At 41.6% G+C, this 19,631-nt stretch overlaps 1 protein-coding gene across 1 annotated transcript in view; it reads left to right on the top strand.

The window, feature by feature from the left end:
• The window catches only part of LOC126354574 (phosphoenolpyruvate phosphomutase-like), a 58,220-nt gene that overhangs the window by 20,668 nt on the left and 17,921 nt on the right, over positions 1–19,631 (top strand). The window contains exon 6 of the mRNA XM_050004322.1: positions 6,166–6,363. Coding sequence (XP_049860279.1) covers positions 6,166–6,363 — 198 coding nt within the window. The remainder of the gene's footprint in view (positions 1–6,165; positions 6,364–19,631) is intronic.

Genomic DNA, 19,631 nt, shown 5'->3' with positions numbered 1-19,631 from the left:
AGTTGCTAAGGTTCCCAAAAGGTTTACTGCTGTAAGTATGGAAGAGGTAGACTTCAAAACAATGGAACCCATGAAATAGCAAATTAAAAAACACAGTGAAAGGCATATGTTGCACCGAAATAATGCTTTTCATGAAAGGAGAGTCAGACTTTTATATGTAACACTAAATTTCAAAGAATTACATCTGAATCTACAGTCACTGGGAAAGAATAAACAAAGTTGTGCTTCCAAAGGAACTCCCTTGAAGTCACCTTTAGCTGAAGGTAAAGCACATTAAATACAACAATCTTATGGGTTTACTGAGCTTCATCAGAATACTCTACAATCAGTTTTACATAAATTTATGCCATGATAATGAGAGCCAAAGTGCTCATCAAAGATATAGCAGTTCCAGCAAGGAGAATTTGATGGGGAGCTGTGTGTGATTTCTGAGACCAAATAAATCAGAAGGGTAGCTGTTTCACTGATGTAGAGCTTATATACTTACTTTGTATTGTCCAAGTGTGATTTGGAAGAGAGAGAGAGAGAGAGAGAGAGAGAGAGAGAGAGAGAGAGAGACCACTGTCTCTGGCTGCTGAAGCCAGATTGCATACAACTGCACCTGATGAGAAAGCAATCAGTGGGTGCGAGGCAAGGAGGAGACCGGGATGGTGAGGAGGAGAGAGAGTGTAGTGTGGGTGGGAGAAGATGTAGTTCTGTTTGTCGCAGCATGTTGGGACATGGTGGGGACAGTATAGGGCTGCTAGGTGCAGCTGGGCACTTTCAGATTGGGCTGGGGAAAGGAGTGAAGTAGAGGAAGGGTAGAAGATAACTGTGTGCGTTAGTGGAACAGAAGGTTGTGTAGTGCTTGAGTGGAAGCACGGAAGGAGATAGGTACGTGAAGAAAATGGACTAGCAAGGGTTGAGGCTAGGGAGGAAGGGGAAGGAGGGGTTTTGGGAATGCAGTATATATGGCAAAGCTAGTGATAGTAGGATGGATCCAGATGGTACAGTCTGTGAAGCAATCACCAAAGTGAAACACACTGTGCTGGGCAGCATGTTCTGCAACTGGTGATTCATGTGTCTTGGTTACAGTTCGTCAGTGTCTGTTCATGCAGAGCTTACCATGTCCACACAGAAAGCTTGTAGATTACATGACTGCTTGCACAGGTAGCACTGACTTTGATGGGCTATGAGTAAACTGGTGTAGGTGGTGGCGAGAGTATGTATGGGGCAGATCTTGCATGTAGGTCAATTGCATGTTGCAGGGATATGACCTATGAGGCAAGGGGTTGGCAGCTGGGGTGGAACAAAGATGGACAAGGACACCTTATAGTTCGGTTGGCTGTGGAATACCACTGGGAAGGATATTCCTCATTGCAAAACACAATGAGAGGTAGCCAACACACTGGTGGAGAATATGATTCAGTCGGTCCACTTCTGTGTGGTACAGAGTCACAGGGGAGTACTTCTTTGAGATCAGACAGTGGGAATGTGGGAGGCTGTGGGTGACTGGAGAGACAAGGCACAGGGAGATCTGTTTCTGTACAAGGTTGGGAGAGTAATTTTGGTCTGAGATGGCTTTAGTGAGACACTTGGTGTATTGGGAGAGGGACTGCTTGTCATTACAGATGTGTATGGAGTAGAGAGGAAATCACATTGCATATCGTATTAAACACAGAAAGCTACTCACTCAATGTTGCATTTCATTTTCTCAAAATGTGTGTAGGTAATGCAGTGTGAAGAAAAAACCCAGTCTAAGTATTTTTTATGATGTATTATTAATTCCATACCCCAAAGGTTATCTTTTGTACTAGAAGTATGACCTGTGTATGTATGTAGGCTATAGTTACCAATGATATTCTTTTTTTAAATATGGCCTCCTGACAAGGCATACAGTCACCACTGTTTATTCAAACACAAGTCCATGGCTTTAAAAAAAAAAAAAAAAAAAAAAAAAAAAAAAAAAAAAAAAAAAAAAAAAAAAAAAAAAAGCACAATACCATTAATACCTTAAATACTTTATTCTGCAGGTTCATAAATGGCATTAATACATACGATTTAAATGCTATTATGTGTGCTACCTGAAAGTTCTCTAGCACTTTTCTTAACTAAAACAATATGGAAAGGACAAATTGCTACCGAACACTTACAGGAGGCAGTGAGTCACCAGACAGGCACAATGAAAATTAATGCTAAAAATATTTCAGCTTTTGGTCTCTTTAGTGCCTCGAGACAGGAGACATGAGAGTGAGGATTTTTTTACTTCTGAAGGAGGACACTGTGCAAAAATTGAAACATTTCTAACATTTTTTCATACTGTGCCTGTCTATGACTAAACATTTACACAATGTGGTACGTAGCAATTTGTCTTTTCTTTACTGTTGTTATTTCATCCTGGACTTCTCATTATTGCAAATTTCCTTTTCTCAATCAGAATTTTTCTGGTGCAGTTTGATTTCTTCTGAATGAGTTTCAGTAACTTTTAAGCATTGGTTGTTTTTATGAAATTTATTATTTGTTAAACATGCCTACTTTTGCTGTTTGCAATACAATAAAATCTGGTACTTGCATAATTAAAATTTGTGCATGGTCTAAATCTCTTTCTGAGCACCAAATGTTGGTACAAAGAGAAGCAATATTAGATCATGCTGTATGTTACTATGTTATAAGGCATTCTAAATATGGAATCATCACTGTGTGTAGCAGTCAAAAGTCGAGACAGATGAAACAACTCTTTAAAACTCATATAAAATGTAATTTTAACATTGCAATGTCTTCTAGGAAGTGCTCTACACTGTCTTCTAGATGGCCTGGTAGAGGCTGTTGTAAAATACATTAACAACTATAGGTCTCTAACCTTTTTTTGATAATAATCATACAGATAAGTGAATGGGCTGCATGTCATGATTTACTGGATATTTGCCCTTTCTTGTTAGATTTAATACCTTGACTGCTTTTTGTGGATTGAAGGCAGATCTATAGTATACATTCCCAGTTGGATTACTCCTGTACTGCAGGCATTTTATCTTTAGGCAAGAGACTTACTCTCTCAATATATTTTGTTGTGTATAAATGCTATGCTGACAAAGAACTTCATTGAAATTGCACTGTTCAAGTTCAACTATATCTGGGGTTTCCTAGGAACTAATCTGCTCAAATTATCTCAATTCCTAGGAGCATAAATTCTTGCAGTTTTATTGACTTTTTTATGTATATAGCTGCATGAATGCAGTCAAACTCCATTTATATGTGATCATATTCAAGGAACTTATGATTACTACCCTCTGACTTACCACTAAAGTATTTTTACCTTACAAAATACATTTATGAACATGACTGAGAAAATGATATTCCTGTTCTGGTCACTGCTGGAGTCGCTACACATGTTAACCTCAATGACTACTTCTGGTAATGATAGAATTTGCTTGAGTGTTAAGAATCTGTTTCCTTCCTTCATGGTCATCAGTACTTTCATCCACATATAACACTTTTCGGATTTGTGTTGGTTGGTTACATGAAAATAGAGTATCCACAGCAATAGTTTAAACAAAGCTATCCCTCTGTATGAAATAGGTGTTGGGAAACACTTTTGCAAACTGAAGCAAAGAAAATAAAATTAATAAAGCTTTGATTTTCCTTACTTCTCTCTTTGTTGACATTCTTCTGCTCATAATAATGTACGGAAAGTTCTGGCTGAGAATAACAAATTATTAAGGAATGAAGGAGATGACTCTTCGAAAGGCAGAAGCACTGTGTTGTCAACAGGTACACAAACAAAATGTTCAGAGGTTTGCTTTGCTAGCTTTCTGAACGAAATTCCTTTCTCAAGCTTGTAGGAAAAATGTGCATGCACCTCCGCCTCACCACAGTAGTATGGACCAGGAAAGCGCTGGCAGTCAACTGAGCACTATGCAGGGAGATAGTTATTTTCAGCTGAAACAGGAGGACAAGTTAAAATTTTTGACAAATATTGTAGGGTAAATAGCCTCAGAATCATAACATAAATGCTGTTCTTGGCAAAGAGTCATATAATATACACATCTTAGTTGTAGAGAAGTCAGAGTTTAAATATTTCTTTTCTCTATATGATCTGCAATGATGGTCACAGAAAGCATGAAATATAGCAATGTGATTCATAATACTTTGTACTGCTTCATTTGGTGTACGTTTTTCCCTCTACCATCTAAATAAGAAATGCCAGCACTGTTATATTACATATCTCTTCAAAAATGATTTTAACTTTCATTTCAGTTAAAACTAGAGTTCACAGATACATTATTTGGCATACCTGAATTGTTCCCACATTACATTTTTTCAGGAAGTATTTTCTTGAAAAGTGGTGTTTACTAGTAGCTGCTGTGTTCCCTTCTCTTCAGCAGAGAGTTTTCTTAAGGTATTCCCATATTTGTTGATTTTGTCTTTTTTGGCAGACACTGTTGCACAACCTTCTTAAAACTTCTGAATAAATGGTTTGACTGATGGCCTAATGTGGGGGAACAAAGTTTGAAAGAACTACACCCTTGCCATCAAAAATGCAAATCAGCTTTTTCTGATGTTTGGTTTGACTTGATGACCTTTTTGGATAGGGTGATGATGACATCTTCAATTGGCTCGAATGCTGCTTTGTTTCTGGGCTGTAACCATGTCACCATGATTCATCACCACTAATGACCTTTGGTGCTGGCCCCGATAGCTGAATGGTCAGTGTGACGGACTGCTGTCCTAACGGGCCTGGGTTCGATTCCCAGCTGGGTCAGGGATTTTATCCACTCAGGGACTGGGTGTTGTATTGTTTTCACCATCATTTCATCCTTATCCAGCACACAGGTCACCTAATGTGGCATCAAATGTAATAAGACCTGCACCAAGGCAGCCGGACCTGGCCTGTCAGGGCCCTCCCGGCCAATGACACCAAACACTCATTTCCATTTCCCTGACCTTTGACATAAAATCGGGATCAGTTTCGAGCTGTTGTTTCAAAGCACGGCAGGTTTCAACTTGATGTTCCTTTTCATTGTCAATCAGAACCTGAGGAACAGTTTCTCATTCCCAAATCTTCCATTAAAATTCGCTGAACCTAGGTCCAAGATAACCCACTAATCTCGAACAGTTCATCAATTGTGTGTCGAGTGTCCGTGCACACAAGCTCTGGAACTTTTTCAATATTTTTGTCGATTTGGGCAGTTGATGGATGTCCAGAATGTGGTTTGTCAACCATCGAAATGTCGCCATTTTTAAATCGAGCTAACCACTCATACACTGGAGTATCTTCTTGACATGCTGTTCTCAACATTAAAACCATTTCAGCAACATTTTCTACCGAGTAGGAAAGACAAATTAGAAGCTGCACATTGCTCATTTAAACTTGCCATCATAAACTATGAAACAAGACAAAACAGTGGAAGAAAAAAAAAATCACTACAGATGAACAGAAAACGCCTGGTCGACAACACAGGTGACACTGACCTGGCAATGAACTTTGCTACACACATCTAGCAGCAGAAATGCTTACTACACAAGATCTGCCCACGGCAATGTTATACCAGTTTTTTTTTTTTTTTTTGGGGGGGGTGGGGGGTTGGGGGGGGAGTACCTCCTTGTAAGAACTGAGAACTGCCATTGTTCCCCCCCCCCCCTCCCCCCACTGTTCCAATTGCAAATCAGACAAAAATGATGTGTTCCCTCCAGTTTTAAGACAGTGGGTACATTGTAGCTTTCTGGTATTATCTTCAGGATAATTTTTATAATTGCTGCTCTGCTTTGAAAGAATTTTTGCTACAAAAATACAAGCTGCATTATTTTGCTACACCATTATGTGTTATACTTTTTTCACTGAGCTACCAAATTTCACTAATTCACTGTAACTTTTTGCAATGGTGTAAAAAATTAGTCAACCTGAGCCCATAAATTGTAATTTTGGTATGAATTTTAGAATGACAGACATACTGACCAGATGTCTATAAAGCGACACTTGCAACAATTTTCTGCAGTAGTCTAGTAAATTTTAAAAATATATTTTGCTGAAACAGCATTTTGCGGCATCAAAAGCATTGAGATTCAAGTTCACATAAAGCAGTTCTTCAGTCCAGCTCAGAATAACTTGATAAGTCTGTCTCCATGTTGTACACAACTGTGATTTAAACGTGCAGCCCAGTTATTTAATTAAATAATTCTACATTTTAGGCTTGCAAGGACCACCAAAAAGATCCAGATTTCTGTGTTGTGGCCAGAGTTGAAGCATTTATTGCTGGCTGGGGACTTGAAGAAGCACTGCAAAGAGCTGAAGCCTACAAGGAAGCAGGAGCGGATGCCATTCTCATTCACAGCAAAAAGACTGATCCCTCTGATATAGAAGCGTTCATGGAGAAATGGCAAAACAAGGTACTCAGCCAGTGCAATTTATATATGCACTAGACAAGTGCAACTAATAAATATGAAAGATGTACACAGCTCCAAAACCTAAACCATTTTTCCTGTTGACAGTCAGTAGGTATGCAAAAACAGGGAGCATATCTAAGAACAGATTACTGTAGTGAAATATACTTAACACTAAGCCTTTGTGTATTAATGAATGAGGCACACGGGAACATTGGAAGTAAGAGGTTTCTTGCACTATATTCCATTACAACAACCTGTCAGTACACTCCCATGATTTCATGTTATTTATGGAAGTGTTTAATCTTAATATTAAATTATTTCAATCTAGACATAGCACCATTACAGCAATAACTGAACAATACCTTTGTACGCATACATTTATCTCTCACATTTTTTAAATTATCTGTCAGTGTTATTTTTTCTGTATAAGTAAGTATCATTAACCCATTACTAATATCTGCAATACACAATATGCCAAATTAAAACTTGGAGCAACTTCTTTATGAATAACAAACCTATCTAATTCAGACTAGATCTTGTATAGAAATGGTATTATCAGGCAGTATAATATATGAGGGTTCCTGCAGAAAGTTCAAACCAAAATCTTACATTGGCAGGCAGACAGATTAATAGTAGTATGTGTGGGTGTGAGAAGAATAATACTCTGTGATTTCAATGGTTAATATATCCTCTATGTTCTGAAAAAGTATCTGTCTTGTGTACAAGCAGAATAAAACTGCTCGCATAGTTGATATGGCTTTAAACTCCCACTGTAAAAACAAGAGTTCTGGCTCTGAGCACTACGGGACTTAATATCTGAGGTCATCAGTCCCCTAGAACTTAGAACTACTTAAACCTAACTAACCTAAGGACAACACACACATCCATGCCTGAGGCAGGATTCGAAACTGTGACTGTAGCAGTCGCGCGGTTCCAGACTGAAGGGCCTAGAACCGCTCGGCCATTGTGGCTGGCGACAAGAGTACTGATCATACTTGACAGTCTACATAAGCTGATTCAATGGTTACATCTCTTTAGTAATAATTTTATTTCACTTCTTTTCATATTCCTTAAGACTTTACTTCTTAGAATGATCTTCAGAGCACCACCTACTTAATAGTTTGTTTGTCCATCTTTGGAATGAAATACAGCACTGATTCTGTGTATCAGATATCCAAAAGTTTGTTGGCAGGTTTGTGGAGGTATGTGGATTAGATGGTTATGCACAGGTCATTCACGTAAATAATGAGTCACTGATTTGTGTATGCAGTGATGGCACTCGATAGCAGCCCAGACGGATTCCATAAGATTTCCATCAGGCAAATTTGGTTGCTGAGACATCAATGCTTCCTCAAATCACTGCAGCACAGTTCTGGTTATGAGACATGGACAATTATATGGCTGAAAGATGACATCGCCGTCAGGGAAGACGTTAAGTATGAAGGGATGTAGATGGTTTGCAGCTGTCAGTCTGTCTTCAGTTGCTACCACAGGTCCCATGCAAGTGGAGGAGCATGTCTCCCACATGATAATACTGCTCTCACCAACCTGAGTCCATGGCATGCTGCACATTTTGAGCCATCGTTCACGTTGATGACAGTATCTGTGGGAACAACTATTGACCTAGTGTAGCAAGAATGTGACCCACCCAAAGAGCCAACACATTTCCATTGATCGACGATCAAATCCAGGTGGTCCCATGCCCACTTCAATCGTTATTGATGATGTCATTGGGCCAACATCTGAACATGTAGGAGAGGTCTGCTGCAGAGCTCCATGTTCAACAATGTACAATGTGCTCTGAAACACTTGTGCGTGCACCAGCATTGTGCTCTTTTGGTAGAGTTGGCACAGATTACTGTCTATCCTATTTTACACAGCAGACAAGCCTCTGAACCCCATGTTCTGTGAAGTGTTGTACATGTCCAACCATTCAGTGCCTAGTGGTAGATCCACAGTCCTTCTACCCCTTTCCATATATGCTCACAATAGTAGCAGGTGAAAATTCAACAAGCTTCACTGTTTTAGATGCTCATTCAGAGACAATGTGTAATAATAATCTGCCCTTTGACAAAGTCTCTTATCTCAATGGAGTTCCCCATTTTCTACCTATATTTTCACTTTGGTGATCCTCCATCCATATCTGCTCCGCTTACATATTTTTGTTACCACATCAGGTGCCAGCAAGGCCACCAGGTGACATCCAACATTGTAGTGGGCAGTGGGCATAATGTTTTGGCTTATCAATGTATACAGCTTGTGCCCATGTTTGTCATTATAAATCTTACAAGTATTTTCATAACTATTAAAAATTCACAAAAACAAATTTTCAGAACTATGTGCATGGTGTTAGAAATCTGGATGGGACTAGGAGAAATTATTTTATAATTTTTTGTCCAATTTAAAAACATCACATTGTTGTGACCCGGGAGCTAGGTTCATGTTGTGTGCAGGAGACCAGGCGTGGAGTTTAGTCCATGGTATGACCATATGTGTCAATGTCACAGTCCTTATTGAAATAACATTTATTTCTCAGGTTGAGTTTTGCAAAGTTATAAAGTGTCTAGGGGCGTCAGCCGGTAGTCAGGAACAAGCATGTGCTGCAAAGAAGTATTGACGCCTTCTCGAAGAGTCATGGCATTGCCTCCACAGGTTATGAGCACATCCACATTCAACGCTGGTGACAGTGTGGGGACAGGAAGTTGATGCTCACCCAGACATTCTGCAATACAGTACTGCTCACACCTCAACACTCTCATAAACTGCAAATCGTACATTCTGGTGAGGTCACTGACTGCTTGGTCCAGGGCATCATTTGTTGTTCTGTTTTGCTTTAGGGTGTAAAAACAAGTAGGGTCGTGTATACCCATGTCAGAACTGTAGAACAAGAAGACAAAGAAAGGAATTAAAAATGACTACACGTTAATCCCAAATGACGAACGAGAAGGCAGCTAAAAACAAGGACAGAGAGAAAGGTCTATAAAATATGCCATAGAGAAACTGAGGTCCTAAGCTAAACATTAAATGGCTTCGCCATATTGCTGCAATGGATAAAAAGTAAAATGCGGTCGACAGCCTACACATTGTTCACTAAAATGGCTGATAACTCAGATACAAAACACAAATGGGTTTAAAAAAAGCTCATTCCATCAGGAAATGGCGGACCATCAAAGGTTGAGCACAGTGAATACAAAATAGTGGGGGAGCACCAATTAACAAATGGTGATGGCTAAAAGGACAGACAGTGAATGATGTGCAACCAAGCTAAAATGATCTCATCATGGCACGATGGCCGGGAGGAGGTCGTCCAAGCCACGGCAGTATGACAGAGGTAGTTTGGCAGCTTCTGCATACAGACTCTCAACCTGGTTAATGAAAAAGGCGCCAGTGGCCAAACAGATGCCATGACCGTGGATAGTATTAAGTAGGCGTAAGAGGGATGAACGTGCAGGTGCATATACGAAACACCCATATTCTAGTTTTGGATGTACAGGGGACCAGTACAAATGGAGGAGTGTGGTACGATCTGCTCCCCAGGAAGTACCACTGAGGACACGTACAACACTGAGGGCCCGCATACAGCAGATTGCCAGGTAAGACAGGTGGCATGACCAAGAAAGTTTCCTGTTGAACATGAGCCCCAGGAATTTCATAGTTTCAACGAATGGAAGGGCAACAGGCCCAAGATGTAAAGACGGTGGAAGAAACCAATTTCACCACCAGAAATTCATACAGACAGTTTTGTCAGTGTAAAAATGAAAGCCAATGTCAACGCTCCTTGAGTGAAGGTGATTGAGGCATCACTGAAGACACTGCTTAATGAGACAAGTTCATGGAGAACTGCAGTAGAAGGCAGAATCATCAACAAAAAGTGAGAGGAGATGCACAGCAGGTGACAGGCCATGATGTTAATGGTGATGGCAAAGAGGATAATGCTAAGGATGGAACTGTGACACACACAATTTTTGTGGATAAAGGTGTCCAAGAATGCAGGACCCACACATAGTTTGAAAACTCAGGACATTGGTGGATAAAGTGACAAGATGGTCAACTGCAGAACTGCGCGCTTGAAATCCACATTGTGCAGTACTTAAGTAAGTTGCGAGACTCAAGCCACCATACCATCTAGGCAACGATCATACATTCCATCACCTTACAAACACAGATGGTGAGAGAAATGGTGTGGTAGCTAGAAGGAAGGTGTTTGTCCTTACTGGGTTTAGGTATGGGTATGACAGTGACTTCATGTCAGCATCTGAGGAAACTCCCCTTTGTCCAATTGCAGATGTATGTATGAAGCAGAAAGTGCTTGCCCGCAACAGAAAGGTGCTGCAACATCTGAATGAGAACATTGTCTGGCCCTGGGTTGGAGGATTGGGATGAAGTTAGAGCATGATCTAGATCCCTCTTAGTAAAGGTGGCGTTGTAACACTCACAATTCTCAGAAGAGAAGAGTATCGCCAGAGCCTCCTCCACTTGTTTCTGATGGATGATAGTGGGCTGAGCTTGAAATCTCAGCAAAATGATAGCCCAAGGTATTGGAGATAGCAACAGGGTCCACAGTGACATTGTCTGCTGCTATCAGGCCGGAAATTGGGGAGTGGATCTTGGTCTCAGAGAGCTGCTAAAGGTAGGTCCACACAACAGAAGAGGGAGTGGAACAGTTAAAAGAACTAGTGAATGAAATCCAGTTTGCTTTCTTGCTATCCCAAAGAATACGATGATACTTTGAAATGCAACTGTTTATAATGAAAGCATTTTGCCATTGCAGGATGACGGTTAAATGTCTCCAAGCGAATTGCATTGCAGACCACTCAGTCCACCAAGGGACCACAACATGGTGTGGTAAGGAGGAAGTGCACGGAACAGAACATTTTGAGGCTGTACGAGGGCTATGCCGAAAGATTTTAGCAGAATGTGTGAAAAAAAATGTATTTGCGAAAAAACATTTACAACTTTTCAAAATACTCTCCATTAGCATGTATACATTTTTCCATTCTTTGAAACCACTTAGAAAATGTGTCAGTCCAAGCTTCTTTTGGGTTGGCACTTAGTGCACTCTCGTATGCTGCAATGGCCTCTTCGTCTGATGAAAACTGCTGCCCTCGAATTTTTTTCTTAGTCTTAGGGAACAGAAAGAAGTCACAGGAGGCCAAGTCATGTGAATAGGGGGATGGGGTAACACTCCCACTTTTTCCTTCTCCAGAAAGTCCATCGTTCTGGCAGCCCTGTGCGCAGATGCATTGTCGTGATGCAGCAGAAGGTGCCCACTCTTCAACTTTGGATGCTGTGACTTCCATGTGGCGATGACTTTTGGAAGACAATCTTTCACGTACCATCATGCATTGGCTGTACGACGTGTGTCAGAGGTCACAGAGGTGAGATTCCCGATCTTTGTGAAAAAAGTTGCCACCATCTTTTTTTCCAGAGCTCCGACTTCGTCTAACTTTTGTGGGTAGTTCCTTTCCTGGAATGCACCTCACAGAAGACTGTCTCTTCGTTTCAGGTCATAATGGTAGACTCACGTTTCGTCACCTGTGACGATATTGTAGGTGACTTGGAACTTCCCTCCATTCAATTTTTCGAGGCTGAAACGACATCAGTCCACTCTCGCCTCCTTTTGGCTTTCTGTCTGGGAATGTGGCACACAACGGGCACATCTCCTAGTAAGGCCTAAGTGACTATGAACAATGGTCTGTGCTGCTGTTGATCCAGTATTTAGGGTCCCTTCAATGTCACAAAATGTAAGATGTGGATCTTATTTGATCATTTTCCTCACAGCATCAATGTTTTCAGGAGTCACAGCTGTTGCTGGCCGACCGGGACGAGGTTCATCTTCAATTGATTGCCGATCCCTCGAATACTCGTGAAACCAATTTCCAACTGTGGCCCTAGAAGGGGAAGCTTCACCAAAAACACGCAGCAAAGAAGAATGGCATTCTTCGACACTTAAACCCTTTTTATAATCGTAAAAAAACATGGCGCAAAAGTCACGGTGCGACAGCACCATCCAGCACCGTCTCTGACTCAGCACTGCCTGTTCTTTCTTACTATGCTGTGGGGGGATCACCACTAGCCAGGGACTGCGCGCGCATGTCCTAAGGTTGTAAAACATTGTTCTTTCGAATGAAAACAACCCCATTGTCCTCCGCCTTATGGTTTACGGGCTGCTAAAAACTTTCGGCATAGCCCTCGTATAAGATATTCCAACTGGTCATCACAACAGGGGAAATGTTGTTTGTCAAAGTCGGCAGGGAAGAGTGAAGCCTCCAGTTGGCTTAGGTAAGATGCCATTTGAGTGTAGGTGTGGTAAAAGTCAGCAAATGGATAGCATATGGGAAATGGTCACTCGAATATGTGCCAGAGAGAACGGACCACTGCAAGCTGGGCAGTGCAGAAGGATAGGTCCAAATGGGAATAGGTGTGTCAGGAGTCTGAAAGGAATATGGGTGTTCCTGTGTTAAGGCAGAGGAGGTTAAGTTGATTGAGAAGGTCAGCCGCCGAGAGGACACCTCTTTAACAGGTTCTGAGAGAACCCCAAAAGGGATGGTGAGAATTAAAGCCACAGAGCAGCAGAAATGAGTGAAGTAGCTGCCCTATAAGCTGGAGGAAGTCTGCCCTTGTGACATCGAATGACAAAGGGATGTAAATGGTACAAAGGGAAAAGTTCAAATAAGGAAGGAAAAGGCAAACTGCAACATCTTAAAGGCAGGTAGTGAGGGGGGTGTGTTGACTATCAATGTCATCCCGTATGAGAAGAATGACTCCCACATAAGACTGAATGCCCTCAGGGGGGAGATCAAAATGGATCGGGAAGAAACGCGAAACCTCAAAGCTGTTGTGCGAATGTAATTTTGTTTCTTAGAGGCAGAGAATAAGTGGACACTGGAATTCTAAGATTAGCCATAAATCCTCTTTGTTTGATAGATGCCAATAAAGTTCCAATGAAGGAGAGCCATAATGAGAATCCTCAGCGGCTGCCAAGTGCCAGCCTCCAAAGACTACGTGCTATAGGACACAGAGACTGGAGGATCCTGCTCCATGAGATCTGCGGAGGAATCAGCAGTCTCCCTCTGTCGATCTGTGTAGTCCAGAGTAGAAAAACGGTTGGTGGTGCACACCAGTGACATGGATGTTGGTTGGGTGAGGGTATCACACGGCAACACCGTCAATGAGAATCTCTGAGTCGGTGAAGGAGAAGACCATTTACCTTTGATTTGTTGGAGCCTTTCCGGTTGACAGAAGAAGACAAAGATGTTCGTTGGCTGGAGGGATACAGGAAGTCTTCGCAGGAGTATTCCTTCTATTGTTTCCACCATGCTGGTTGTGTAGCGGGGACTTTGCCCAGAGAGGCGAATGTTTGGTGCTTATTGTACAGTTGGATGAGAAGACAGCGATGGTACCATGACACTGGGCAATTTCACAACCTCTATGCTTAATATGAGATTGCATGTCTGTGTGGCCATGTCCTTCATGGAGCGAGATATAGCAAGAACAGTATTGTAAGTGCCATATGATAGAATGGGTTTGCAACTAGCCAATAACTTGCGAGTGACCAGGTAAGGCATTTTTCCTTTACTCAGGTCTCCTAGACACCCACTCATTGAGACATAAGTGGCAATTTCAAGAGTTGGTGGCATGGTCACCACCGCAGTTGGCACAGTGGGGAGAAGGAGGCGGACAATCGCCCTTGTGCGTATCCCTACTACCAGTTATACATATGGCCGGGTAGCAAAACGAAATTCAAGTGTGGTTGATATTACGACACTGGTAGCAGCACATCAGCTTTGGAATACATGGTCAGACTGTGATAACTTCATAGCCTGCTTTGAACTTGGATAGAAGCACCACTATCAAAGATGAGAAAAAGCGTGCATGTGGACAGTAAGGATGCATCTACCTTTTTCATCACCCAATGGATGGCAATGACACCCTGATGAGAGAGGTATGTTTGGATTTCTGCCTCACTCAGACCTTCGAGCAGCCTAGTGTAAATAACACCATGGGAAGAATTCAGAGTCGTATGGGCCTCGACACAAACAGGATACCTGTGGAAAAGTGAGGCGGCAAGCAGTTGTTGTGCTTGAGAATCAGAAGTAGCCTTCAAAAGTAAAGTGCCATTTTGTAAACAAGAGCAGGATTTCACAAGGCTGGCAACTGCATCAACACCTTTCTGAAACAGATTTACCATTACAAAGGACTGACAGTCTTCAATACATGAAACCACAAGGAACTGTGTTGAAGCTGGGAAGGTCTATGAATCAGTAGCTTCATTCCATTTTCATGACTGGCTCATTGTGAGGAAAATCCCCCATGTTTGCCAATGTGGTTCTTCCGACTGCTCCCTTGTTCCAAATAATGCATCATGAATTTTGCCTTTCTTTACCCTCTGCAACAGTCTCCTAGATTTACAAACTGTCTCTGGGCATGAAGGTCAGACTGCAAGCAACAGTGGATGATGGAAGAAGCAATTTAGGTAATGTGGGTAAGAAGGAGGCTGAGTTGGTGAGGAGGAGGAATAGCAGGGTAGGGGTGGGGGACAGTGAAGTACTGCTTGTGGGAGCATACAGGGACATGGTGGAGACAGGGTAAGGCAGCTAGATGCGGAGGGGAGGGCAGCCAGAGGGAGGAGGTGGGAGGGGAGGGTGGAAGGAGTGAAAAAGGAAAAGTAGAGAAGTAAAAAGACTGTGGGTGTGTTGATGGTCTAGAGGGCCATGTAGTGCCGGTGTGGGAAAAGGGAAGAAAGTAGGTGGGTGAAGGACAGTGACGAACGACAGTTGAGGCAAAGGGGGTTATGGGAACATAGGATATATTGCAGGAGAGCTCCCAACTGCACATTTCAGAAAAACTGGTTTTGGTAGGAAGGATATGGGATGAAACAGTCAGTGAAGTGAAAAACAATGTGTCTGGCAGCATGCTCAGCAAATAGACAGTTGAACTGTTTCTTGGACACAATTTGCCAGTGGCAATTCATGCAGACAGACAGCTTGTTGGTTGCCATACCTATGGAGAATACAGCACAGTTGATGCAGCTTATAAAGGACAGCCTTCATAGGTAGCCCCCTGTCTTTATGGGATATGTGTTGCTTATGACCACACTAGAGTAGGTGGTGGTGGGAGGGTGTATGGGACATGTCTTGCAGTTAGGTCTGTTGCAGGGATATGAGCCATGAGACAAGGGGCTTGAGAGCAGCAGTTGTGTAGGGATGGATGAAGATATTGCGTAGGTTCAGTGGGTGACAGAATACTGCTGTGGGAGGGTGGGAAGGGTAGTGGGTAGGGCATTCCTCATTTCAGGTCACGACAAACAGTAGTCAAAACAGTGGTGGAGAATGTGATTCAGTTGCTCCATTCCTGGGTGTTATATCTCCATTTATATCAACATGGCTACTCTACAAATCACAAGTGCCTGGCAGACGGTTCATCTAACCACCTTCACACTAATTATCTAGTATGCCACTCTCAAACAGTGTGCAGGAGAAAAAGAACGCCTATACCTTCCTGCGAGACCTCCAATTTCCCTTAATTTATTATGATGGTCGTTTGTCCCTATGTGTGTCAGCATCAAGAAAATATTTTTGCATTTGCAGGAGATAGTTGGCAATTGGAATTTCATGAGAAGATCCCATTGCAATGAGAAACCCCTCTATTTTAATGATTTCAAGACCAAATCCTGTATCTTGTCCGTGACACTTTCTCCTTACTTCTCGATAATACAAAACATGCTGCCCTTCTTTGAACTTTCTCGATGTATTCCACTCATCCGTTCTGGTAACGATCCTATGCTGCACAACAGTATTCTGAAAGAGGACAGACAAGCATAGTGAACACAGTCTCTTTAGTAGGTATGTTGCATCTGCTAAGTGTTCTGTCGATAAAACGCCATCTTAGGTTCACCTTGCCCACTACGTTTTCCATGTGTTCTTTCCAATTTATGTCGTCCATAATTGTACTTCCTAGGTATTTAGTTGAATTGACTGCCTCAAGATCTGACTGATTTATTGTGTAATTGGAGTTTAACAGATTCCTTTTAGCACTCGTGTGGATGACCTTACACTTTTCATTATTTAGGGTCAACTGTCAATTTTCACACCATACACATATCTATATAACCGTTCTGGAATTGGTTCTTATCTTCTGATGACTTTACTAGACAGTAAATGACAGCATCATCTGTAAATAACCCTAAGGCAGCTGCTAGGATATTCTCCTAAATAGTCTATAAAGGTAAGGAACAGCAGATAGTCTATAACACTATCTTGGGAAACGCCGCAAATCACTTCTGTTTTACTCAATAACTCACCAGAAAATACTATGAACTGTGACCTCTTTGATAGTGACTGAATCCAGTCACATCACAGAGGATATTCCATAAGCATGCAGTTTCACTACAAGTTGCTTTAGTAGTATTGTGTCAAAAGACTTCTTGAAATCTAGAAATACGGAAGCAATTTGAAATCCCTTGTCACTAGCACTCAACACTTCATGTGAGTAAAGAGCTAGTTATGTTCCACAAGAATGATGTTTTTTAAATCCATGTTGATTACCTGTCAATAGACCATTTTCTTTGAGGTACTTCATAATGTTCGAACAAAATATATGTTCTCAAATTTTGTTGCACACTGATGTTCAATGACATGGGCCTGTGATTTAGTAGATTACACCTGTTGCCTTTCTTGAATGTTAATGTGACCTGTGCAATTTTCAAGTCTTCATATATCGATCTTTTGTTGAGTGAGCAGTTGCATATGACTTAAGTTCGGAGCTATTACATCAGCATACTCTGAAAAGAATGTAACTGGCACACACTCTGGACTGAGAGACTTGCTTTTATTAATGATTTAAGTTGCTTCACTACTCTGAAGATATCTACTTCTAAGTTACTCTTGTTGGCAGCTGTTCATGATTCAAATTCTGGAATATTTACTTCATCTTCTTTGATGAATGAATTTTGTAAGGCTGCATTTAGCAACTCAGCTTTATCAGCACTGTCATTGATAGCATTTCCATTGACATTGTGCCCAGAAGGCACTGAATGTGTCTTGCCACTAGCATGTTTTACATAAGACCAGAATATCTTTGGATTTTCTGCCAGGTTTTGAGACAAATGGTAGTTGTGGAAACTACGACAAGCATCTTGCATTGAAGTTCATGCTAAATTTCGAGCTTCTGCGAGACCATCAATCTTGGGTATTTTGCATTAGTTTAAATTTGGCATGCTTTTTTCATTGTTTCTGTAACAATATTCTGATCTGTTTTGTATACCGTGGGTAATCAATTCCATCATTTGTTAATTTATGTGGTATAAATCTCTCAGTTGCTGCCAGTACTATTTTTCGGAATTCAAGCCATATTTGGTATACACTTAAACTGTTAATTTGGATGGAGTGGATACTGACTCTCAGGAAGGCATCAAGTGAATTTTTATCTGCTTTTTTGAATATATATATTTTTCGTTTATTTTTTGTGGATTTGGGAGTTCTGGTATTCAGTCTCACTACAGCAAACCTGTGTTCACTAATACCTGTATTCATTTTGATGCTCATTATTAACTCAGGGTTAGTTGTTGCTAAGAGGTTAAGTGCGTTCTCACAACTGTTTACTATTCGAGTGGCCTCATGAACTAATTTCTCAAAGTAATTTTCAGAGAATTTGTTTAGCACAATTTCTGATGATGTTTTTTGCTTACCTCCGACTTAAACATATTTCTGCCAACACATTGAGGGTTAAATGAAGTCACCTCTTACTATAACTGAACAAGTTGGGTTCGTGTTTGAAATAGATTCAAGTTTTCTTTGAACCTTTCAGTAATTATATGATCTGAGTTGGGAGGTCACAAAAAGGTTACTGTTAATATTTTATTCCGGGTTGCCAAGAATGACCTCTACCCATACTGATACACAGGAACCACCTACTTCAATTTTGCTACAAAATAAACTACTTCTAACGCAAAAAACACACCACCACCAACTATGTTTAGCCTATTCTTTCTTAACACCATTAGGTCATTTACAAAAATTTTGGCTGAACTTTTCTCTGTCTTCAGCCAGTTTTCAGTGCCTTAAAATAAAATAAGTGCTTGGAGCTCTGATACTTTCCCAGCACAGCTATGACAATTTATAGTTGTTATATCAATGGTTCCTTCATCTACATTCTTCCTGTGTTCAACCTGCACCTTTGGGACTCAAGCCATTTTCCTAAAAAGGCAACCAATCCATGCCACACAGCCCCTGCTACCAATGTAGATGCCTCATGTGTCTAATGGACTCCTCGTATTTAGTGGACCCCAAAACCCTACCACCCTTTGGGGTAAGTTGAGGAACCTTCAGTTTTCATGGTCACAGAATTTTCTGCGCCTCTGATTCAGGCGCTCCACTCATTTCTGCAGCAGAGGTCTGAAATGAGTCCTGTCACGTATACTGCAAATGATGAGCTCTGATTTCATCTCACAAGCAGGACTAGCAGTCTTTACCCCTTCAGATAGCCGCTCAAAAACAGAGAGAATCTCTTCCAATAGAAAGTGACAAACATCATAGATACCAGTGTGAGTCACCACCTGCAGTTGGCTGCACCCTGTACTCTTCATGCCACCCCCAAGGACCCATTTCACATCTGGAATGACTCCACCCAGTATGCACAGAGAGTACACACTGGCTATCTTCCCCTATTTGGCAGCCATATCCCTTAGGGGTCCCATAATGCACCTAACATTGGAGCTCCCACTACCAATAATCCCATCTTTGTGACTGCCCAGATCTTGCAGTCTGAGAGATTTCCTCTGAAACAAGACAAGTGACTGCATCTGGCTAAGGGGCTGAGGGACACTGTCAGCCAAAGATTGCACTAGAACATATTTGTCAGACTACGTGGCTAAGCGTTACATCTGACACCTCAGGAGTCTTTCACATTCTGCTATGTGGCAGGGGACCTCCCATTCAACCACGGGTGATAGATCACCCTCAGTGTGAGCAGTAACTGGTCTGGCCACCAGTGCAAACTAATCAACAGACTAGTGGGGTCATGCGTGACCTCCATTGGATTCCCATGGTCAGTCCAAAACAGTGACGCCCAACAGCTGTAGCCATAAGCTGTATAACCAAAGCCAACATAGCCTGGAGCTGAGAGTGAAGTGTCAGCAACTCAGCTCACATTTGCACACAGCAATCTAGGTCCCTATCCATACGAAAGACAGTGGAAAACCACACTACATGGACAAACAAAGCAGTGTTAACATGCGCTGCAGGACCCTAGTGTAAACACTGACAAAAACA

This window comes from Schistocerca gregaria, chromosome 1 (genome assembly GCF_023897955.1).
Source record: "Schistocerca gregaria isolate iqSchGreg1 chromosome 1, iqSchGreg1.2, whole genome shotgun sequence".
NCBI lineage: Eukaryota > Metazoa > Arthropoda > Insecta > Orthoptera > Acrididae > Schistocerca > Schistocerca gregaria.
Note: the sequence above shows the minus strand (reverse complement) of the source record. Positions and strands in the feature narration are given on the sequence as shown.